Source organism: Felis catus, chromosome C1 (assembly GCF_018350175.1).
Source record: "Felis catus isolate Fca126 chromosome C1, F.catus_Fca126_mat1.0, whole genome shotgun sequence".
NCBI classification, from domain to species: Eukaryota; Metazoa; Chordata; class Mammalia; order Carnivora; family Felidae; genus Felis; species Felis catus.
Genome location: NC_058375.1, coordinates 114,081,616 through 114,106,894, shown reverse-complemented (window position 1 = coordinate 114,106,894; position 25,279 = coordinate 114,081,616). Strand labels below are relative to the sequence as shown.

Below are 25,279 nucleotides of genomic sequence, written 5' to 3'. Positions count from 1 at the left end.
ATGCAATTTGTATCCTGTTCATTTCTTTTGATGTTGTAGTAAAAGCAATTGTCGTGCTTACCATAAAAAATTGTTATTAGTGGTGGCAAAATAATATATCATATGAAGATACCATACTTTATGTAACTGTTCTTTTAATTTTAGAGCCAGGTTTATTATTATAAATAATGGTTGCGTAGTGTGTAAATCTTGGTTTGATTTCAGAGTGTTTCCTGAAAATAGATTTCTAGAAGTGGAAGTAAAGTGTCAAAAAGGATTATTAATATTCTTAAGCTTCTTGATCCATATTTCCAAATAGCTTTGTACAATATTTGGAAATAGAAATTCAAGTGTATTCAAGGGAGAGTTAAAGCTTTATCTTCTACCTTAAAAGTAAGAGGTTATCAGTTTAGTCATGGGTCTGTCATTCCCTTCTACTCCGCAGTTCTCAAGGACCTCTCCTAGGGTTTGTTTCTAGGGGAAAAGCACCACTATTTGTAAAAACTGAAACTCAAGTCGGGGTATTCACCTTTGACACACAGAGAAGAAGCATGGAATATGGGGCCAGAAACAGAGACACACATAGGCAGAAAACTAACACTGACTCCACAGCCAAGGAGCTGAAATTGGGAGCCAGCAGTCTTGGGGTGGGGTGGGGGGCAAAAGAGAGGCAGAGTCAAGAGTGGATGTCTGAGGCCAAAAGCACTTGGTCCCTGTTCACTGATATGGGCATGTAGCCAGATCGTGGAAAGCCAGAGAAGAGGGCCAAGTGGGGAGCCACCTACCAGCACACCCACAAATGGGACATTCCCTTCAATAGTAAAGATGCTTCTCCCTGGGTATCCCCCAGATGAAACCCAAGGAACATGATCTCCATCCTTGAAAGCCTTCTTTGGCAGAAACAAAATGTTGCCTGCATAGCCTAATGCCAAGCATCTCCTCTCCCTTAAATTCCAAGAATGCATCATGACTTTCTTCCCAAGGATTGTCTTCCTCTTCTTTCTCACCATTCACACCAATCCTGTTCCCACTCCCACTTCTTCCCACCTGTCATCCAACTCAAAGGGTACTTTGTGAATCCATTTCACATGCTGTCCCAGCAACCTCAACTTCTCTCTCCTGGCACCTAATCGTAGTTGCGATGACACATTCGGTGTCCCCCACCAGGTGCAGTGTGAGCTCCAGGTGAGCAAGTTCTGAGCCTGCCTGTCTCCTGGGCTGTGTCCTTGCTACTAAGACTGAGCCTGGCCCATGCAAATGATTTAATACATCTCTCATAAAAAAACAAACAAACAAAGGGGCTTATCTTTGTCTAAATATAAACGAACAAACAAACAACCCTAAATTTGGCCTCTTGCTCCTCCTAAGTTTGTGAATCAGAAAGATAGCTTTAGCTAACAGAACATTCTTTCCTCTACATTTGCTGATAGCACACTAGTCAGTCCTGGGAGTTCTCAGACAAATCAAATTAGAAATGGTTGTACTCATTTGGAAAATCAAGAACTGGCTTTGAAATCTTTCCCCACAAATTAGATTGAATCAAGATCATTTTCCCCCAGCTTATAAATGCTTGATTGGCTTTGTTTGATGCCTCGTGATTGAAACTCAGCCTTGCACTGCTAGCTGTATTTTTTTGCTCACCAGGGTGTTGTGATGTCTGGATGATGATTAAAAACAAAACAAACACCCACAATGAAAATGCTTTGTAAATAACAGCTCAGCACAGTAGTATAACCCTTAGAAGTGCACATTTAGGATCCTCTAAAACCATTTGAGGTAAGCAGAACCTCAGGATAGGTTTGCTCTATTCCCTTGAGGTCTGAACTTGGGTTTTCTGGTGGCACCTGGGTGGCTCAGTCGGTGAAGCATCCGAGTCTTGATTTCGGCTCAGGTCATGATCTCCCAGTGTGTGGGTTCAAGTCCCACATTGAACTCTGTGCTGATAGCACGGACCCTGCTTGGGATTCTCTCCCTCCCTCCCTCTCTCTCTCTCTCTGCGCCCCTCCCCCCTCATTCCCTCTCTCTCTCTCTCTCTCTCTCTTTCTCAAAATAAATAAATAAACTTTAAAAATATTGGTTTTCTGGTACAGCAAGACAGCCATTCCTGACATATCATCTCTACTCAGGACCAAAGGAAGGGACATACCAGGACTTGGCTGTGACATTTGAAGAGTCCCAGTGGGAGTAGACTGGTCACCAATCTCCATCTCCCCTAGTTACTCACAAAGTCCCTTTATCTAACTGCTGCTTTGTTCCCCAGACTAGATGAAGACTCATCCTAACTTTGGTCAAGTTCTGTTCCCACTCTACCTCCATCAATGACTGCAGGTTTCTTGTCAACAGATAAAGACTGGTCTACTCTTTGAATGCTTTCTGCTTTTCCCCTCTCTTTTTCTGCAGGGGTGGACAGAGGTGGACAGAGATATTCTCAGATAAGTGACAGCTATGTGTCCCCAGGGCCAGAAGCCTTGGGTCCCATATCTGGTAGATGGTTTTCTGGTTCGCACCACCCTTCCAGCTAAAGCCAATCCCCACCGCCACCCCACCCCCACTTCAGAGGCTTGGTGAAAGTGTGCGCTTGCCCCTAGGGGGGTGAGTGAACTATGTGTGCCCTGGGGCAGTTCCCTGCCACCTCCATGGGGGACCATTCCAATCATCTGTCAAGGTTCAAGACCACAGCATCCCAACTGCCTCCGTTCCATTGCACATCCTGGTGGCCAGTAGATCCCAGACTAGGGCCTGGCAAGTGTCTTTCCTCTGTCCTCCTCTCCCTCATTGACTCCAGGCCAGGTGAGGGGCTTATTGTCAGGTAGTGAGCAGCATTTAGTGGGTGGAATGAAGTCCTAGAAAAGACTCGGGGAGTAGTGGCAAACAGCCTGATTGGGAATGAGTTAGAGGCCATTGGCCTTGCAGGCTCCTCTCATGCCTTGTATCTATGACTTCTTTGAGACTGTAATTTAAAGCAGCAGGAGATAACTTTCTGGTGCCTTCCACAAAATAGCCAAATGGCTTGAATCACTATCATAGGCAGGAATAGAGGTCTTTGGGTAGTGAAATGTGTCAGGAAAGAAGGCACTTGCCAAATCAAGACAACTAGAAAACGATGGCGCCAGTCATCACTGGCCAAAGTTTGACTGGAAGAAAATGCCCACAACTGAAAAATGTCTATGTTCACTCCATCACTGGTGGCCCCTTTAGCCATAACCTGTGGTCTGTGCAGCCAACACAAGTAAGTAAGGAACTATCTTGAAACAAAGTGGATCCCTTAGCAGAGAGATAAGGTAAAGGCAACACCTAGGTAGAAACTCGGGCACAGTTAGCTTGGGCTACTAAGATCTGAACCATGTCATGTACGTCCATGACCTCATCTAAAATAAGCATAGGATTATGTTCAATAATACAGCTGTGAAATAGGCACAGATTAAGTCATTTGTTCATGTCTTTCTTCTCAGTTTTGTTAGCTCCTTATTCTACCTTGGTGAACCATGGCATTTTCGCCTTGTGCTGTCTGAGTCCTGGCTAAAATACCCAGTGGCCAATGGGAAAAAGTTGATGACTGCATATTCATCAATGTGTGGCAAATCAGAGACCATTAGCTCATCATTCAGTGCGTTTCAGTCTGTTCCATCTATTATATACTCACATTGAGACCTTGATGGTGTTTCCTCCACCATGTCCATGACAGAACAGCATCTTCTGAAGTTTGTCCCTCTGTATGGACAAGAAGTGTTGTGTGTGACAGTTCATCGGATTCATTCCGTGGTCACATGACAAAGACTTAAATGTACAGACACTCCTCACTCACAGGTCATCAGGAGACCACAGTAATTATGAGATTACTGTAAGATCTCCTTTTTGACAGGCCCCTCCACCAGGGAAGAAGGGTTTTAGTTGGATGGGTTTTATTTGGAATTCAGTCAGCTTTTCACTAACTTCTGATCTCGTGGCAGAATGATGGGGATTCGTTTGGAAAGGGGGTAGCTGTTCAGCACCTGTGTTCTCGCTCATTGTTTTCTCCTGATTTTCACTGTATATCCCTTGGATCAGCACCAAGCTAAGCAGGTTACATATAATTTCACCTATTTTATTATCTGCAAGAAATTTTTAAACATCATAAATCCTGGTGCAGTGAAATGTTAACCCAGCATTTTCTTTGTAAAGTATTTATGGATGCTTTTTGTGTTGAGCATTTTAGTGTGTGAACTAAGGAGAGGAATAGTCAGTCAGTTGGTTGCTATATCATGTGAAGTATGGTTTTAAAAATTGGACCTCTTCTTTAATTTTTTTAAAATTTTTTAAATGTTTATTTATTTCTGAGAGAGAGACAGAACACGAGTGGAGGAGAGGCAGAGAGAGAGGGAGACACAGAACCCGAAGCAGCCTCCGGGCTCTGAGTTGTCAGCACAGAGCCTGACAAAGGGTGTGAACTCATGAACTGCGAGATCATGGCGTAAGCCAAAATTGGACACTTAACTGACTGAGCCACCCAGATGCCCCAAAATTGGGCCTCATTTTTAAAAACATAAATAAAACAAAATATTGGGCTTCTTTTTAAAAATATGAAACACAATCATTTTCTGTTTACTATTTTTGTAATATACATCATCCTCTCTGGAGGCTTGTGCTTTCTTCCCTGCAGTTAGAAGAATTAGTAGAAGGACGAGGTGTCCTTCCTTATGCCCTGAATCATTCTAAAGAAAGGTATTTTAAAATGTAAACACTTGGCTGCACTTCTCATGCCAACAATAGGAATCATCCAAATGACTCCTTTTCCCCCCTCTAAAGAGGACAAATGATAAGGATGTGGGTGCACTCCATCTTAGAGATCCTAGGAATGGGAAGCAGTGGGGCCCTTAGAACCATCCAGGCCAAAGGCTTCAGGTTACAAAACAGAAAACTAAGACTATATAAGTGACTTACCTCAGATCACTCAAGAAAGTGGCAGACCTGGGAAAGCAGAAAAGCACCATTAGGAACAATGTTGGGCACCTTGCTCATGTCCTCACTTGATCCTAAGTCAACCCTCTACTATTATCCTGGTACAGTAGCCAAAAATAAGTATCAGACAGAATATGTGTTTTTTCCAGTAAATACTTATGACAAGAAGCCATTTCTCCCTAAATTGAACAGTTTTACTTCCTTCTCAGAATTCAATGGAAGATGTTCTGTACCCAATTACAAATGTATTAATGTGTCAAGCCTAGCCAGGTATTCAAGAGTAGCTAATTACAACAAGGCAGTATAAGAGATGTAACAGATGTATGGTAACACACGTGTAAATATGTAGATAAATGGTATGGTACACAGACCAGTGAAAGCTTGTGGAGATGGCAGCCACCTTGTGGATGGAGGGATCTGGAAGGGGCTCAGATATGTGGCCCAAGAAGGAGGGAGTGGGAAGTTGGGTGCCAATGCCTGAGGAAGCCATTCCTGGTGGAGGGAGAAAGACATGGAATGTGTTTAGGGGGCAGTTGCCATAGTAACTATACAAATTGATTGGATGGGTCAACTTGAGGACTTCTGTTTGCTGTCAGTGTGTCTTCACACTCTACTGGGGGTGGATGCCAGCCATGGCAGGTGGCAGTCAGTCAGCAGTTAAGGGCCATCTCTGGTCTTACTTACTTGAAGTCTGTTGTTCAAGCGGAGGAGAGTAGGAGCTATGCTTGGTCTCCCTGCCCCTTCACCTGGCACAGCACCTCCTATCAATTTGACCTACAAAATACCTGTTTGCTTTTCTCCCTCTCCCCCTTTGCCATTCTCCATGGAGCTCTCCACAAGCACTTCACTGCTGTAGTCAACTAACTGTGATTGAGAGCTTCCTGAAATATGGCTCTTGACCTCTCATCTTTGCACACAATACACTCCACTCACTAAGGACAGCCCCCTGAGGGATGCATCTGAGGCACAATATGACTATGCATCTATCCTAGACTCTACAGCTGTTTCCCCTTCACCCCCTTCCCATTGTCTTGTTTCCATAGGATCAAGTTCTAGTAGCTCAACATGGTCTAAAGGCTTACACGATTGTGTCTCTTTGTGTCCTTTACACTTTATCTTGCCTGCTGACATGCTGGCTGTTGAACTGCAGTCAGCTGACCTTCTTCTAGGTCCCTGACTATGCCACACACCTTCCTGCCTCCGGCCTTAGCAAATGCTTTCCCGCTGTACTCAGATAACAACACTTTCCTTACTCTCCACTTTGCTTCTCCTCTGCTTCCGTAAAATCTCAATTCCAATGTCTCCTCCCTGAGGAAGCCTGTTGTAACCTTCCAGATTAGGATGGGCTTCCTTTGTGTGAGATCATGTACTGCTTCTTTGTAGCAATTAGTGATGTGGAGATTCTTCTCTGCCCTCTGGATGGAGGGCCTCCTTGGGGAGGATGAATCAATGAAAAGAGTTTGCTTTCTTCACCGATACAAACTTGGTTCTTGGGTTTCAAGTCATGACCATCTGTAGGAGGCCGTAAAGCTGCTCATGACAGCTCAGTGCCAGCTCTTGTTGTTTATGGTACGAAACACTGTTTTTACACAGATATGGGAAGTCTGTCTCTCTAGTATGGCCTATGAACAGATCTTTAGGGTTTCAATGTTCAGTGTTCCATCTGCAGAGATCACTCTTGTGTAAGAAAGGTGGGGTGGGAATGTCTGTGTTTTAAGGATTTTAAAGAAAAGGCCGTGGTGTATCCTTGAGAAGAAACATAGGTATTGTTGGGGGGTCTCTAATGGACAGCTACCTGTTGTATCTTGGTTCCAGCATTTTTGGGTATCTCACCTTTTGGAGGATGGGCTTATATGAACGTGAAAGCACAGGGCACTAAGAACCGCCATCCTGGGGACAAAGTGAGGTCCTCACTCAGGGGCTCCAGCTCCCTGTTGCAGTTGTTGCCTTGGGGAGGCCTTACCACAGTCTTGACTGGCAGCCTCTGGAGGGTCACCATCCAATCAGGACATGGTGGAGTTGCCAGGAGAAATACATCAGGTACCAAGGATTTAGCCTCTTCAACATAGAGTGACTTCTTTTTTGAACAATAAAGGACACTGCAGGTTTTGTAACTTAGGGAGGGGGCAGAGGGACCCGTGGCAGTGTTACTGACTTCCTTTTAATCTCATCTACAGAGCCAGGGTTGGCCGATTTATCGTGAAGATTTGGCCACAGTGCACTCCTGTGTCATGGCATGCTCCATACTTATCAGTCAAAATGTACATTTAAGGACTAATGCAAAGGATTAAGATCACATTTATAACTTATGTGTAAGCACATTGGTTTACAGTGCTTGAGAAATCATGAAGGGTTCTTGAATTCTCCAATGAATTCAGTGTGCAGTGGAGTAGAGAGTCTGAGAAGTGGAGTTTCTTTCTTGGCAGGGCGGTGGGGAGGGAGATGGAATGAAAGTTGAATTGATAGATCGAAGGGGTAGAATACAATCTGTAGACTTTTAGCCACTTTCTGTTTTGACACTGTTCTAAAGTGAATTGCCTTCCTTCATGCTGTTTCTAAATCATGGCGGGGACTCCCTCAAATGCTGCCTTGAGAAGGATTCCAAAGTCACAAATGGCATTATTGAGAAAGATGAAATAATCCATGCTGACTTCAAAAGTAGCACTTGTGCATTTAGCTGATTTTTTCTTCTTTCTCCCTACTGGGGAGATGGGGGTGGGGTTTGGTATAGATGTTTCTCAACACTGTGGCATTTCTGCCAACAGCAAGCATGACTGAGACAGGATTATATGCAGAAATGGCACATGGCAGCTGTGGCATGGGGAGCTGAGCTGGAAACACTCACTTGCAGGCATTTCCAGTCTACTCCCATCTCTTTCCTATTTGTTTTTGGACTTGCCGTCAGAGAACTGAGCAGGGCTGTGCTCTAAGAGCAGGGAGCCTTTGGACAGCTCACGCAGCTGCCCCAGGGCAAGGGCAACCGAGGACAGTGTGAAGGATTGTGGAGGAGTGTGGCCTGTAGTGAACCAGGGACACCTCAAAGCATTTCAACGTTATCCCGCTCCCCGAGCATGTCAACAGTGTTGATCACTGCACGTGGCCTTACCTTAACTGGGGAGAATCCCTGAGGCATTTATCTGAATTTCTTGCTACCAGAGACTAGCCGGGACACTTGAGTGTCCTTCAAGGCTTGCTGAGTCCCCTTGCCTATTTCAGAAGCATCTGAGCTGAGGTCCATTGGACACTGAGTAGATGAAGCGAGTCTGAGGGAGACCTGTCAGATATGAATGAACTGATCAGATCAGAGGATTTGGCCCCCATCCCCATGCCTGTGGATCCATAGAACACTCAGAGGATGGCTTGGGTTGAGCTCAACATCGGATTGTAAACCAGTGGAGGAACAGGGACATTGGTATGACCTCCTACTCTTCTACCTTCCACCCCATCACTGCCCCCCACCTGTTTCCCTTTCTGCATAGCCTCCAACTTTAGGTACAGCCTTGCTCTGGCAAATTTGTTACCAGAGGAGGGATACTGACTTCAGGAAGAGAAAAAGAGGAGGAAAAGGACTGCTATCTCTGAACTTTGCTAGAGGAGTGTTTGTGATTTTGCTCCTTCCAAAATGACATCTTTGCCTCGGTCAGTCGGCCATCAGTGGGGATGTTTTCATTCTTGAAAAGAAGGCCACGAGAAATTTTTAAAATGTGCAAATTCAAACAATGGATATCATGAGCAAATGGGTAGAAGTTTTAGAACGGTTGTACCTGGTACAGAGAAAGAACATATCAAAGATGGTGGCTGAAAGGAGATCCTTCCATGTCAGACAAGCAGACAAACAGAGTCCCGTTGTCCCTGCTAAGGAGGCAGGTGGCTTTTGTTAAACTTCTTACCTTCCTTCATGAAGCTGGTTTGTGAATTCTTTTTTTTTTAACGTTTATTTAGTTTTGAGACAGAGAGAGACAGAGCATGAACGGGGGAGGGTCAGAGAGAGGGAGACACAGAATCAGAAGCAGGCTCCAGGCTCTGAGCTGTCAGCACAGAGCCCGACGCGGGGCTCGAACTCACAGACCGCGAGATCATGACCTGAGCCGAAGTCGGATGCTTAACCGACTGAGCCACCCAGGTGCCCCGGTTTGTGAATTCTTTAAATGGAGGCAGTGTTACCGTGCAGAACACATGAGATAACATGGTTGAGTGCTTAGTCTATTGCCAGGTGTGGTGGGCAGTGTGAGCCATAGGCAATTTCTTGATGGATATCAAGGCCTTACCCTTTGACCCATTAACTAACTTCTGGAGATCTAGCTCAAAGAGGAGGAAACATCTAAACAACGACAACAAATGATTAGTGCAAGAATATGCTCATAGCGGCATGGTTGATGAGCGGACCCTCAGAAACGTGCTATTGGTAGCAGTGTTTAGAGACTGCTGCTTGCCTTCAGAAATGCAAGACTATCATTAGGAGGCCTGGCTAGGATCTAGGGATGTCTTCCTGGACTATGGGGATTTGGGAGTTGAATGATTCACCTGCTCTGGTACTGGGGGCTGCCCCAGGTATCTAACCTCCCTATCTGGCCACCTTAGTGGAAAGGTGAACTCAGGCGGCCAATTAAGGCAGGGCATTCCCCTCACTTTTGGAAATCACTGTCTTTTTTTGTGTGTAAGTGCCTGTAAGAGTGTCTTTAGAAGGCTGAACCTAGCATCATGCAAAGAGAGACCATTCACGGCCTTGAAAGGAAAGATTTGCAGGAAACATGATGTGTCCATGACTATTTAGATGAGAATATTATGTTATGCTACCTGAATAAGCCTGCTGCTTTGTTGTGGAGATTAGTTTGGAGTTTAAAAGAGACAAATGGTATGGATAGAAACTAAGATGTGGTTGGCTGCTGGGTTTTCAATACAAATTCCAAATGTCTTTCATAACATAACACCTATTCACAATTTATAAGGTATCCCAGGTTCTCTCTTTATTGACCTAGCAGAAGTGACTCTGGAACATTTTTTTTATTTTCCTGTAACTGCCTGATGTAAACGCATCCTCTAATCATCCTCCAATAAACATGGACCAGTTTTCCCTCACTTAGGCAAAGGGTAATCTTCTTCTGCATCTTCCTGGTTCTAGTCTATGCACACTTAATATTCCCCACCTCTAGTCTTCCCCCCGCCCCGCAACCCATGCTGCTGAAAATCTTCATAGCTTGAAATCAGGTGGCTGTCACTTTATTTTTTCTAAACTTGATTGATAACTTAGCAAACATAAACTCTACCTGTTTATCTTTCTGGTCTGACCTCTTCCATCGCTTCTCGGCCTTTTGGCTAAGATCAAGTGTGGTCTGACCTCTTCCATGGCCCCTGGCCCTCCCTGCCCCATATAATGTTCAGAAATGACAAGTTCCCTGTAATCCCCAGGTATGCCATTTTGCTATTATATTCAAACCTTCCCACACAATGTGCCATTTATTTGCTGAAAAGCCTGGCGGGACACACTCACTTCTCTCCTTCCCCTGCTTCCTTCCAGGAAAGCATCACCTCCCTTGTGAAACCTTTGCTTGTATAGTTATTTCTTCTACCAGGCCCCCCGGGACCTTTCGTGTCCTTCTTTTAGCACATCCACATTGTAACAAACTTGTTTCATGTGTATCTCTCTAAACTTTGTCCCCTGCTTGGCCCATGGTTGACTTGCGGTACATATTTATTCAGTGGATGAGTGTAATTGCTTTCTTGTCCGATGCCTTAGAAAATGTTGATGCTTACCCCTTTACCCCCTACCCCAACTGGGGTCTTTGATGGCCTTCTTGAAGCCATCACTTGAAGATAACACTCCAGAAAACAGGAGTGGGAATAGTCTTGCAGGTACATCTGAACAAAGGCGACGTATTTCTTTCCCTTTAAGATCTTGCAGCTGAATGTGGAATGATCCTGAAATTAAGGTCAGCATCAGGTGGTTGTTTATATCAGCTGTCAGATTGCAGAATAAAAAATGGCTTTTATATGTTTGATTTTTATTGTTTTCCAGGGCAATGTCACTTTTTCCTGCTCCGAACCACAAATTGTTCCCATCACATTTGTCAACTCCAGCAGCAGTTATTTGCTGCTGCCCGGCACCCCCCAAATTGATGGGCTCTCAGTGAGTTTCCAGTTTCGAACATGGAACAAGGATGGTCTGCTTCTGTCCACAGAGCTGTCTGAGGGCTCGGGGACCCTGCTGCTGAGCCTGGAGGGTGGAACCGTGAGACTCGTGATTCAGAAAATGACAGAACGCACAGCTGAGATCCTCACAGGTACGGTGTGCTGACAGCCACTAGCTCGGTTTCTGGTTTGGCCAAGTTGACAGATGTTTGAGATTCTGACTAAAACATATAGAATCCAGCTCGGGGATGTGGGATGACCCAGTATTCACAGATTTACTCTAAGTATGAAGAGGCAACATTTAAAAAAAATATTTTTAAGTTTTTGAAGGTTTATTTATCTTTGAGAGAGAGAGATAGAGAGACAGAGAGACAGAGAGGCAGACAAAGGCAGAGAGAGAGGGAGTCACAGGATCCGAAGCAGGCTCCAGGCTCTGAGCTGTCAGCACAGAGTCTGATGCTAAGCTCAAACTCATGAACTGTGAGATCAAGACCTGAGCTGAAGTTTGATGCTTAACAGACTGAGCCACCCAGGTGCCCTGAAGAGGCAACATTTTTAACTTTTTTTTTTTCCTAAACAAAACAAAACAAAACACCACTGAATTCAGATGTATCTATTGAACCTTTGAAAAGTCTCTTAATTCCCTTGTTCCTTGTCAGACTGGTTCCAGTCGTGGGAATAAGAATTTCTATCTAAATATGACATAATATAGACCATTTACGGAGCACTTTGCTGGGTCTGGACAGACCTGGCATCTATTATATAGAATCTTCATCATGCCTGTTCAAGGAAGGTATCTTATAGGTACTTTGTAGAGGAGGAAACGAAAAGTCACAGAAGCTAAGGAACTTTCAAAATCACATGTTAATAAATGACGGAGTTACAATTTCATCCTGAATCTGTCTGACTTCGACGGCTGCAGTTTCATTGTATACCACACACATGACCACGGACCTTTTACAGCCACCAAATTTTATTTCAAGTAAAAATTAGCGAGTTTTAAGAAAAAAGTTTTTAACATAATATTTTTAAGATGTTATATGAATACTGATACATACATCATCTAGGTACAGCAAAAAAAATTAAGTTTATTTTATTTATTTATTTATTTAGGGGGAGGTGCAGAGAGAGAGAGAGAGAGAGAGAGAGAGAGAATTCCAAGCAGGCTCTATGCTGTCAGTGCAGAGCCCTATGTGGGGCTTGATTTTTTGAACTATAAGATCATGAACTATAAGATCATGACCTGAGCCAATACCAAAAGTCAGACATTTAACTGACTGAGCCACACAGGAGCCCCATAGGTATGGCCATATTGTTTTAAATGGTCCTCGAATTGCTGAAGTTTGGAAAGTACATATTTGGTAATATAATATAGATTCTAATATGTAGCAGTATGGAATAGATTTATGGATAAGTCATGTTTTTCCAAACTCTGACTCTTTCATTTGCTGTTTCTGCAACATGGAATGGTAGAACTTTCTCCATGTTTCTCTGTTTGTCATCTTACTGTCTCCTGTCTTTCCAGAAGCAGTACTTATAGCTTACTACGGTTAGACCACATGCCACACATTAGGGACCAAGGCCAGTTCTTAGGTCAACACATCATTTGAAAAGCCTCCCTGCTTTACAGTCTGCATCAAACACCCCTCCTCTGTGCATTCTGAGCCAATATCCATCCTGGATTATACTCTATTACATTTTTCTTTAAATGTCTTTCTTTTCCCACTGGACTGTGAGTTTTGTTCTCCAAATAAATCAGAAAAAATTGACTTAAATAGTAAAGGACATGCCTTAATACCTAAGATCAGGTCAGACTGCGGGAGAACCTCATATGCCAATAAGTGAACAAAAAAATCCATTGAACCCCTGGAACAATGGGAGAGCCTGTGTCTGGAACTTAGATTCAAAAGGTACTTCCTTTCATTACTGTTCTATGTCCCTGAATACACTTGGCTTTGTCTCACTTGTCAGTGAGAGTGTATTAGTTATCTATGGTTGTGTAACAAACTGGACCCAAAGGTAGTGATTGAAAATGTTAATTGTGTGCTAATTTATAAGAGTTGGGAATCCAGGGGCACCTTGGCTGGACAATTCTGGCTGCAGCCAAGTTGTTGGCAGGGGCTACCTTCATCTTCAACTTCAACTCTGAGTAAGTCTGCTTCCAAGCTAACGCATACAGCTGTTGGCAGGCCTCAGAAGATCCATTTCCTAGCTTATCCCCTGGCCTCTCCAGAAGACTGCCTCATGAAATGATAACACTCTGATCCCAAATGAGTGATTCAAGAAAAAGAAAGAACTCGCGAGACAAAAGCTATTGTCTTTTTATAACCTAACCCTGGGAGTGGTGTTCCTTCACTGTTACATGCTCTGTTCAGTAGAAACAAGTAAATAAGTCTGGGCCTTGCCCGAGCCAAGGGGATTATACAAAGCTGTGGATATTAGGAGTTGGGAATCACTGGGGACCATGTCAAGGCTTGCGTATTACGTGAGATGGGAAAAATAAATTCTTATGTCAGGAGACTGGTGTGATGGTGATTAACAGAGATAATGCATCTGAAATCCTAAGCCCAGTGTTGAGAAGCTCTTTAGCAAATTTCTCTCCCTTCCCTACTGACTCAAGACCTATCGCTAGAAGGGACCTTACCGCATAGTCGTAAAAGCGGAGCCAATTTGTGCAATCACAGGAAATACTTTCATAAAATTTATAAAATTTCCAGTAATGGAGGTGAGTTAATCACTTAGAAACATAGTATTTTTCATGTTCAGAGTTACAGAAGTTCAACTGCAACCCTCCTTATTTGAAGAAGAAAAATGTGAGCTGGTGCTAGGCTGTTTCTCTCTCTAATCAGTGAGATGTTCGAGTACAGAGACTTGTAGGCCTGAGGTCAATAACGCAGTTTTAATATAGTTTAGGCCCTGGTGGCACTGTGCTCTACAGCAGCCAGGTGCTGCCTGTATTATTAAGCACATGTCAGTCCATTAAAACACGTTTATGACCAAGAGAGGCTGTTGAAAGCTGTCACATTACCCAGCTGCAGAAAGGGGGGGAAAATCATCCATTATTTCAGACCTGTCTCTCAAAAAATGAAATGAGGGGCGCCTGGGTGGCTCAGTCGGTTAAGCGTCCGACTTCAGCTCAGGTCACGATCTCACGGTCCGTGAGTTCGAGCCCCGCGTTGGGCTCTGGGCTGATGGCTCAGAGCCTGGAGCCTGCTTCCGATTCTGTGTCCCCTCTCTCTCTGCCCCTCCCCCATTCATGCTCTGTCTCTCTCTGTCTCAAAAATAAATAAACGTTAAAAAATAATTTTAAAAAAATGAAACGAGTAAAAGGAAGTTTGAAAAATGTGCTGACTGGGTTCCTGAAGTCTGGCTCGGAAAACTCTTGCTTTATTCTTTCCCCACAAAGAGTTTCTGAATTTTGGAAAACTGGAACTTCTTTCATTTTGAATTTGAAATGGAGTTAGGCTTGGTGTCTGCTGGACTTTTTCTACCTCATCGGGGGCGGGGGGCGTCAGGCAAAACAAAAACAACCAACAAACAAAAAGTCCAACAAAGCTAGTTTTCCTGTTCCTTCCATTTCTCAGGAAACTTATTTTCAAAGTCCTTGAGATCATAGTGGCTTTCCAAGGGATGACAGCCCCAAATGAGAAATCAGAAAGTGATGATCATTGTCCCAGTAAGGTTGGAGGCTCTCTGGGGCCACCTTGACACATGGTACCTCCTGGGAAACAGAAGCAAAGCCACTTTTGGTTAGTGGGACAGGGAATCCAGATACTTAACAATTAATTTGAGACTAGGTCAGGTGTTTCTACCATCTGAAAGAGAAGGTAATCCCCGTGGAAACGGACATGCAGAGATGTCTGGAACATTCACTTGTTTCCAGAGCTTCGTACAGGATGTGTGTGGCCTTTTGTCGAGGACATCCTTTCATTGTGAGTGATGTGGTTGTAGAATCAACAATCATTGTAGATGCCTTACAAGTCAGGCGTCGCTCCTGGGCCTTGTCATATGCCGCAGGACAAAACACACCCCTGAAAACTTATGAAGTGGTTATTATTTTACCAAAATGGGTAGGAAGAAACTGGGAACCAAAAAAAAATAAGTGCAAGTGACGAAGATGGTGTTTAACATCAGGTCTTTCCTTAGGATTCCCAAGTTCATGGTCTTTTTACGGGAACTTGCTGCCATCCATATTCATTTTATATTATCAAATGTTTAAGTAATTCAAATGTAAAGCTCTACTTTAGATGAAAGATCTATAGACAAATGTTCAATAGGCTGTTATGGTAAATAGCTATTTAGTATTTAAAGTTAAGCATTTTATTTGGTCGCCCTATTATTGGCAGATTCCTGGTTTAGATGAGATTGACACAAGATAATGAGTGCATCCTCTTTAAGACTTCTTACGTTTTATGGGGCACCTGGGTGGCTCAGTTGGTTAAGTGGATGACTTCGGCTCAGGTCATGATCTCACAGTTCATGGGTTCAAGCCCCACATTGGAGTCTGTGCTGGCAGCTCAGAGCCTGGAGCCTGCTTTGGATTCTGTGTCTCCCTCTCTCTCTGCCCTCCCCCACTTGCACTCTATGTCTCTCTCTCTCTCTCAAAAATAAACATTAAAAAAAGACGACTTGTATTTTAGCTATGTTTGCCTATATAATATTGTAATAGTGTAAAACAAATAACCCACATCTACATATCAACACACACATACTTCCCAGTATTCATTATGTATACATGGCATAAATGCTTAGTGCCGATTCCTTAGTAAGATTATCTAAGGACTAAGGGTAGTAAGCAGCAAGAGGTACTAATTAGAGTCTGTCTTGTCCCCAAGGCTTTACCCTCTATTGTATAGCTTTTCCCATTCTGGTCACCTCTGTGCTCCAAACCCCACATGGAAGTCTTGGGGCTGCATTGATCCCTACCTTCAAGGGGACCTGCTGCACAGTGAGACTTGCCATTTCTCCTTTCAGGAATCACAAGAGATATACAGGCAAATATTAAATAAATGAACAAACACCTGGAGTTTCTACTTTGTTCATTTCAAACTCCTAGTTCTTTACCATGTGTCACAGTGACCACCTGTTCATTGAGCAGTAGATACTATGTTCTATTTTTTTCTTCTTTGAGAAAAAGAAAGAGAGAGAACAAGGGGAGAGAGAGAGAGAGAGAGAGAGAGAGAGAGAGAGAGAGAGGGAGAGAGAGAATGAATCACAAGCAGGCTCCATGCTCAGCATGGAACCCGGTGTAAGACTTGATCTCATAATCATGAGATCATGACCTGAGTCTAAATCAAGAGTTGTTCGCTTAACCATCTGAGCCACCCACGCGCCCCTATGTTCTATTTTTTAATGTAGGAAATAGATGCTGTTTTAAAGACTCTTAAACAGATGCTAAGAATCGAGATTGGTATTGTCCAAACTCGTCTGAATTACTAAGAAAACAGGGAGTTATATAAAGGTAAAGAATGCCACCTGGTCTGTTTCTTTGGAGAATTAGGAAGGAGGATTTTGATTTTCACATGAAACATTAAATAATCTAAAGAAAAAGCTGGTACCACTGTAATTATTTTAATGTGATCTGAAATTTCAATGTTATTTGTATTTTTTGGATGGGAGAATGTTGGGGAATGAGAAGAGGAAGAAAGAGGCCTGGGGGCTTTAGTCATTAAAGTTTGAAATCTGTTTTTTTTTTTTCCACTGTGGTGCTTCTCAAAATGTCAACTGCTCTCTGAAAAGTGAGTCTGGGCAAAGAGCTTGAACACAGGCTTTAGAATTCAGGGCTCTATCTTACCTGGGCTCTACAGTGATGCAGAATATGAGTAACTCTTATTCTGTTAGACCTCATTGTTCTGTTTTGTTAAAGGAGAGACTTGGTCTAGAATTTGTAAAGCCTTTTCTAATCCTTTATATGAATTTCTGAAGAACAACAGATGTCAACCCTTTTCCTTATGAAATCATCAACCCGAGAGTCTTCTTTTGAAAATAGGGTAAATGGCCTTGATTGGGGATATGAAAGGCCAAGTCCCCAGTCAGAGGTGATGATTCTCAACTCCCAAAATTGTGATACATTTTGTGAGGTAGGAAAGGTGAACTTGACCTTTGTCATACAGTGATTTTTGTGAATTAGATGCTTGGGTTTCCCAGAAAGTTCATGCGTGTGACCCTCAGTGATGTGTATAGAGTTAGGAGCCAAAGATCCCAATATGAGAAGTTGTTTTTTTTGGAAACTACCTTAAATATAACTATAATTGTGTGTGTGTGTGTGTGTGTGTGTGTGTGTGTGTGTGTGTGTTGGTTAAGGGGCAATAAGAATGTACAGGCTCTTCAAACTGTGTTAACAGAGGAACACTTGTAGGTTCTAAAGCTATCACATGTGGAGAGAAAACAAGACAGAGACATGGCAAGGGTCTCTGAATAAGGCTTTCTCATAGTTGAATTTTTAAAAATGTATTTATTTATTCTGAGGAGGAGCAGAGAGAGAAGGAAAGAAAGAATCCCAAGTAGGCTCTGCACTGTCAATGTGCAGCCTGACATGGGGCTCAAACTCACAAACTGTGAGGTCATGACCCGAGCCGAAATCAAGAGTCGTGCACTTAACTGCCTGAGCCACCCAGGTGCCCTATAGTTGAGGGTTTTTATGGTTATGTCACTGAGAAAGTACAACAGGGACCAGTAAGGCCAAACTGTGTGAAGAGCACTTTTGCTTTTCCATTAGAAGAATAAACTATCCAGAGCTTTCCTTGGTGTCACTAGAGGTATTGAGCTCTCGGCAGAGTTTTTGGGATTACACAATGAGTCTTGGCCATACTGAATGGAACCTGGGAAATGGAAGTGGAAGTCTCCAGACTCAACCTAACAGCTGGGCATCATGGAATGATTATAGCCTGGGAAGATGGAAAGTAAAAACGAGTACCCAGGCACAGAACAGAATTCTTGCACAAGAGGAGATACAACCATCAAAGATCCACAAATCAACCAGATATCAAGGGGAATTTTTCAGTTGAGGCAAAGAGCATATTTTGAAGAGGCCCTCTCACCTCACCCCATTTAATCCCTAGGTAAAAGCAATAGTTTTCAACCATTTTGTAACTTTCATATTTCCATATAATGGCTTTGAATAGGAAGATTTCTAGAAAGAGCATTCCAAAAATACCAATTAAGCAATCCATTTTAATCAGCTATCCATTTTCCATACTTAGTAGACTTTTGGGACTGAAGATAAGGTGAAATTCTAGCGGCATAACCTAGGTCAACAGCTAGATGGGCATTTCTTTGATCGTTATTTAACATTGACTGTGTTTAAATTAAATAAGTCCTACAATTATGGTCAACACCACCCCACTTAACTTTTAGAATATATTTCAAATGGTTTCTCAAGAAACCTTGCCAAAGCTGGCCAGATGCCCCATCACATAGTCTTCTAGCTCTCTCTGATGTAGTATTTACCCGTGTGTGTGTGTGTGTGTGTGTGTGTGTGTGTGTGTGTATGTGTGTGCATTATGACTACTATCACAAAACACCATAGACTAGGTGACTTAGGAACTTATTTTTGCACAGTTCATAAGACCTTATATCTTTTTTCTTATAAGGACATCTATCATATTGGATATGGGCCTGGTCGTATAACCTCATTTTTCCTCAGTTACCTCATTAAAGGTTCTCATCTCCAAATACAGACACATTCTCAGGTACTGGAAGTAAGGACCTCAGCCTGTGAATTTGGGAAAAACACCATTCAGCGCATAACAAGGTATATCAATCATGTGTCTATTAATTGGTTATTGGTTGCTTCTCTGTCCACTAGAACATAAAGCTCCATGGGAACCAGAATACTGCCACGCCCATCACTATTTGCCCAAGGCGTAGTATAGCACCTTGCTTATCACAGGTTTTCAATAACTATTTGCCCAGTATATAAGCAACTGTCTAAATGAATAAACCAGTAAGGTTGACCTCCAAAACAATTTGGAGGGATATCATTTTAACAGTGAAAGGAGAGGTAATCGTATTTTTTTTTTTTAACAAATGTTCATATTACCACAGTTATATGCTGCCTACTGTGTCAAACCTGGGAATGAGCTACCCTCAGGGGAAGTGCTAATTAGACAAAGGCCAGTAGAGCTACCAGAGGTGAAGAGATGGCTGGGAGAGCTGCATCATGCAGGATAGAAGTGCTCACCCTGATTACTACTTGTGGCCAGATGGTTTTAGGCTACGACCCTGCAATTATCGGAGCTGCTCCCCAAATATCACCCTTTTTCATATAAGCTGTTTATATCTAGCCACCATCTGCACATCAAGTAAACATGATAACTTTGTGAACTTTGTCCTCTGCTTCAATTAAGTTGTCATTAATGCCTCTGTATTTGAGCTAAGATAATGTTGATGAGAGAATCCCATTAACAAGGGCAAAGACATAAATAGCCACAGGGCTGTGACTGTCACAACAAGCTGTCTGCCGGGCACAGAGTTCAAGTTTCCGAAGACAGAAAAGTGATGAGGTGTTCCAAGTTATGGGAAACTGAGAAATGCAATTGCCTGAGCTTCGAGATATCCTGCAAAGGTTGGGAATGTTTCCCAAAACAGTGATCTCTTGGACGTCTGCAGCTTTTTCCAGTCTGATTAATGACAGTGGGATCATTTTATTTCTTAACTGACTCTTCCTTCCTCACCATTCACTCAAAAGAGTAACTGAGGGAGCTAGGTTTTTATTATTACATCAGATGTTACACTCTAATAGTCAATCCTGATCTCATTTCCTTTGCTCTTTCCTAGTTTCTGCTTTGATAATTCCCTTGTATAATTTGCATTACCTCCATTTAATTCAGGAAGGTTTTGAAGTTTCTACTCTCTGCTGGCACTGTATGTATGCTCAGACCTGAGGATTGGGGCATTGGCCACTGGGAGCCCATGGGTACAGTTGGAAGAGATGGTCTTGGGGCATTTGTGATGCAAAGGGATGTATGCTCAGGATAGTGGGGGATCATGGAGGACAGGAAGCCAGATGAGTGAGAAGGGAAAGGTTTTCTAGGGGCAGGGGCAAGGACAGCTTGTTTTGAAGAATGGATAGAATTTGGCCAAACGAAGAGGGAAGGAAAGGATGTTCCAATCCAAGGAAAGAAGTAGGAGATCTAGGAGGCTAAGACTCCATGGCTGGCTCAGGATGACTGGGTCACTGAGGACAAAGGAGGACAGACAGAAGAGAAAGTAGCGTTCTGACAGAGACATCGGAGTTGGAGCTGTATCGTGAAGGCAATAGAGAAATTATCTGTCTCTGGAGTTGAGCTTGATTTTTACCATGTAGATTTTGGAGCTGAGCATTCAAGTCAATATCACAGAAACAAGGGTTTTACCATCAACCACAAGTACGTCACATTTCCTGCCTGACTCTAGTGGATGGCAGAACCGGATGTTTTCCTTGCATACCCTGCCCAAGGAGGGTCTTCAGGATCCAGGTCACCTTGATGTATAGGCTGGGCTTTAACAACTAGGAAAGGTTTGACCTGTGATTTATGGCCCAGGCACCAGGGAGAGCCCTGCTACTGACACTTGGCAGTGGAGATTCAGCTGGTGAGATGCTCAATCAATCAGTGAGCATTTGGAGAGGGCAGAATGCTGTCCTGTTGATGCTGAGGGGGATACCAAAACAAGACTCAGACTCTGACCCCCAGGAACTCATCTCAGTGGGAGATGAGACTTACACAGCTATGCATTAAGCATAATGCATGGTTCAACACAATAAATAATATGAACTAACTGCATAGATCAGATAGCAGATGTTATAGGGATTGAGATGGAGAAATCACTGTGTTGGTCTAGTCAAGGTAAACCTGCTTTGCTCATTTCTTGGTTTATTAACCTATTCACTCAATCATTAGGCACTTGTTATGTGCTCTGCACTGTACTTGGTGCCTATGATAGAAAGTTAAAAAAAAAGAAGGATGCTTCCTTGTTCTTACAGTTGAGGAGAAGAAGCTCTAAGACAAATACTGGGGATTGGAATGTAGGGAAATGGGCTTGGTTATTGAAAGCTGGGAGTGGAGGCACCGATTAGGTAAGTGGATTCACTTAGAGCATAATGATTGCACTAGCTTAGTTACAGTAGGGAGTTTGCATAGGAGTATTGGGAAATGGGATTGAGACCATAGATGGAAATTCGATTGTCAAGCTAAGCAGTTTGAGATTCATTCTCCAAGCTCCATGACCCACTGGAAGGACACGCTGTGGGGTACTCCTTAGACAGTTCAATGTAGCGGGCTGTCCAGCACCAGAAAGAAGTCGGAAGCTGGGGAAAGAGGGAGGTCGTCACAAAATTCCCCAGCTGTGGTGATAAATAATAGAATAATGGCTGGGGAAGGAATTGGAAGAAAAATATGAATTCAATCTACCATATAGGGAAGGGTTAATAAAATTTGATAATTGATGGATAAAATGTATCCAAGGAAAACAGAACTCAGAACCTAAATCATAGCATAGTGGTACTAATAATTGTAATATGCTCTTTTACGATGTGATTTACATTTTAAGACTGCTTTATTCAATTATTTATGTATTCCCTACTTTGTTCTCACAAAAAATTGAAACTACCTTTGAACTATTAAGCTAACAGTGGACATGACAGGATGTGGGAAAATCAGCTGAATTGGGTTTTCTGGAGAAGATAAAGCCTAGAAACTTCCAAGTCAAGCTGGGTAATTCTGTCTCTATTTTACAGATGAGGAAGCAGGTGTCGAGGGATGAAGAAATCTGTCTAAATTCCTAGAAATTATAAGTGGCACGGCTTTGAGCAAGGGGTAACGGGTGAATAGAGGCATCAAGGAAATCTGTGACAAGTTATTTCCAGGGTTGGAAATAGAGTCATCAGGGATGTGCCTCTGGCCTGGGCTGAATCTCTGCATGCTGGCCTGTTGCTGTATCAGCTGATGCTTAGAGGTCCTGCGACAGCCATGATGTTCCAAAGATTCTGTGTTCAAACCATCAGGAGAGACAGTGAAATAAGGTGAAATCTAAATGCAAATATCTATTAGGCATTTGAGGACAAGAGAAATACAGAAAGATAGGGTGGGGGTGAGAGAGAGCAGCAGGGCTCTGTAGACTGAAAAATTAGTTAATGTGTCATTCTCAACCAAGGGAGATTCCCCACCCTTCCACCCCAGCCTTCCATTCCCCCAAACCTACCCAAGGGACTTTTGTCAGTATCTGGAGATATTTGTGGTGCTGGGAGTAGGGGGGCTGTTACTGGCATTTGGTGAGTCAGGGGTGCTGCTAAACGTCCTACATAAGGGGCGTATTACAGAACGCCCTACCCCCAACAAAGAATTATCCAGTCCAAATTATCCAGGGACAGTGTTGAAGAACTCTGCTTCTAGAAAAACCTTACTCTTCTTAAAAAAAAAAAAAAAAAAAAAAAAAAAAGTTTAGGCCTTTCAGAATATTACTTAACTGCTCTGAGTCTCAATTCCATCAGATGTGAACTATCAGTCGCTGTGAAGTTCTCATTACAAAAAGTATACAAAATGGCTTATTAAATGCTCGGTAAGATTACTTATCTGGAAAAATAGCATCGAAGTAATGGCGATTAGCTAGAATCCCACGTCCGATCTAAGTAGACGTTCTAAGAAACAGAAGTTGAATTGTATTTTAATTCTTAGAAGCTAGAAGATCCACCAAAAGCCAGGACCAACGTTTGAACTCAGTATTGTCAAAATGGAAGTTTCCTTGTGAGAAGATGAGCTGGTCGGCCATTTTGGTGATGCTCTGGCTATAGAGTCACATATGACCCAGTGGTCAGACTCCAAGGTGCTCACTGCGAGAACTGAAAGCTTAGGTCTACACAGAAATTGGCACACATGTTCACAGAAACTCTATTTATAATACCCCTAAATGAAAACAACCCAGATGTCCATCAGCTAGTGAATGGAAAAATAAAATGTGAGATAGCCATACCATAGAGTATATAGTTCAGCAATATAAAAATATCCTGACACAAGCTACAGCAAAGGATAAACCTTGAAAATGTGTTAGATGACAGAAGCCAGTCATAAAAGGGAACCCGATGCACGAATTCATGTATAGGAAATGCCAAGGATGGGGAAATCCATCCAGACAGGAAGCAGAGTAGTAGTTGACTAGGGCTGGAGGTGAGGAGGGTGAGGAGATAGGGGAGGAGGTACCTATATGTTATAACATTTCTGTCGGGCGTTACAAGTGTTTTAAAATTAATTGTGATGGTTGCCTGACTGAATATACTAAAAAAAATGACTTCTGCATTTTATTTATTTTTCATTTTTTTAAATGTTTATTTATTTTTGAGAGGGCAGGGGGTTGGAGGGCAGAGAGAGAGGGAGAGAGGGAATCCCAAGCAGATTCCTAACTGGTCAGCGTAGAGCCCAATGCAGGGCTCAATCTCACAAACCCTGACATCATGACCTGAGCTGAAATCAGGAGTCAGACGTTGGACCGACTGAGCCACATGGGCACCTCTTGAATTGTGCATTTTAAATAAATGAATTGTATGGCACGTGAATTTTATCTCAATCAAGCTGTTCCAAAAATACTAATAAAGAAAAGCAAAGTTGCATTCAATGACAGAAGATAGAACTTTGCAGAAGTAATTGGCCATCAGTTCCTGCAGCAGGGGCAGGGTTGGCCTAGGAGGGGTGGAGAGAGAGAGCAGGTGCTCAGCCTGGTTCTCCGGAACCCACCCCCCTCCCTTCAATTTTGACTCCACCTCTAGTAGCCATATGACCCTGGACAGCCTCTCTGGCTTTTCGTTTTAGCATCTGTAGCAGGAGGACCATGAAACTGGGCCTCCTGGACCATTGTGAGAATTAGGAATTACACATTTAAAATGCCTGGCACATCACAGGTATTCGGCACTGTTAATGTGCGTTACTAGCTATTTTTACAATTGGCCCGTATTTCAAAAGTTCATTTGCAAGCAATGATGGAAACTGCCTTTTTTTTTTCCTTCATGGAGAAAAACTCCATGTTAAGTCTTAAGCAAGCACAGAGAAGTCTATCCAACCCTCTCTGTAAAGGAGCTCTTTTATTTATTTTTTATTTATTTATTTATTTATTATTATTTATTTATTTATTTATTATTATTATTATTTTTTATTGTAAAGGAGCTTTTAGACAAGTGGCTTCAGCTGAATTCTGGGACCTGGGAGCAGTTGCTTTGTTAACAAGGAGGGCCAGAAGTGGAAAAGGATGAAAATGTTTCCTATTCTTCTCAACTCAGTTTGTTAGTCTTAAAAAATAATCATAAAAGTTGGACATTTTGTTTTTAGAAACTTTGAAAATTCTAGTACTCTCTGTAAGAAAAAAAAAAACAACAACACACTAATCATTCCATGTCATTCCAGTATTTTCTCTTTGTAGCAATTTTTGACAAAATGCATACCATAACCACATACGCTATTTAGCCTGAGTTTTCCACTTATCTGGATATCACTTGCATTCTTGGACATTATAATTTTTGATGACTACATTATATTCTGTGTTACTAAATATGCCGTATTTGATTTAACTAACCCGCTATTGTTGGAAATACTGGTAGTTGTGAATTTTTGCTCTTAGAAATAATGGCCTCATAAACTCTCCTCCCCTTAAATCTTGGCTGTAATGCTTGTACTATTTCAGGATTAATTCTTCAGAAAAAAAATATGGGAAATGAGGTATGATATTTTTAGGGCTTTTTTTTTTTTTTGATGCCCTTTGGTATTTTGCCTTCCAGAAAGAAGGTACAAACTTACGTTGCCATCAGCAACATGAAATTGCCTGTTTCCCTCTTTCTACACTAACTGTGTTGGTTTTGTATCCGTTGCCTGTCTGACAGATGGCAAATATTTGACATCACTTTGCAGGTCAGAAAATGTATGTGTGTCATCGTCCACCAATCTTTCCAGAACCCCAATCCTGCATTTTAAGCCTGGGCTCCTAAATCCTATGAATCTTTCGGGGGCCACCCTAAAGTGGCCCTGATTACCCTGTTCTACCTCCGGGAGCATTTCCCCATCGAGGTGTTCCTGGCCTCAAAGGTGGTACTTTCTCATTCTCCCCATTGAAAACTTTTCTTCTTTCAGACCTTTCACCTCAGGGAGGTTTTGGGAGGAAAGCACTCTGACAGCATCGGTTTTCCCCAATTTGTGAACAATTAATAGCACTTAAACCTGTACCTTTAAAAAAAGAATTCTTAGAAACGAAACCTTGGAGAACTTCTAGGGGT

General features: G+C 42.6%; 1 protein-coding gene across 5 annotated transcripts in view; it reads left to right on the top strand.

Moving 5' to 3' along the window:
• Window positions 1-25,279, top strand: part of CNTNAP5 (contactin associated protein family member 5) — an 805,732-nt gene that overhangs the window by 423,712 nt on the left and 356,741 nt on the right. For all 5 annotated transcript variants that reach the window (XM_011285200.4, XM_011285199.4, XM_045033599.1 and 2 more), the window contains one exon: window positions 10,934-11,198. In XM_011285200.4, coding sequence (XP_011283502.3) covers window positions 10,934-11,198 — 265 coding nt within the window. The remainder of the gene's footprint in view (window positions 1-10,933; window positions 11,199-25,279) is intronic.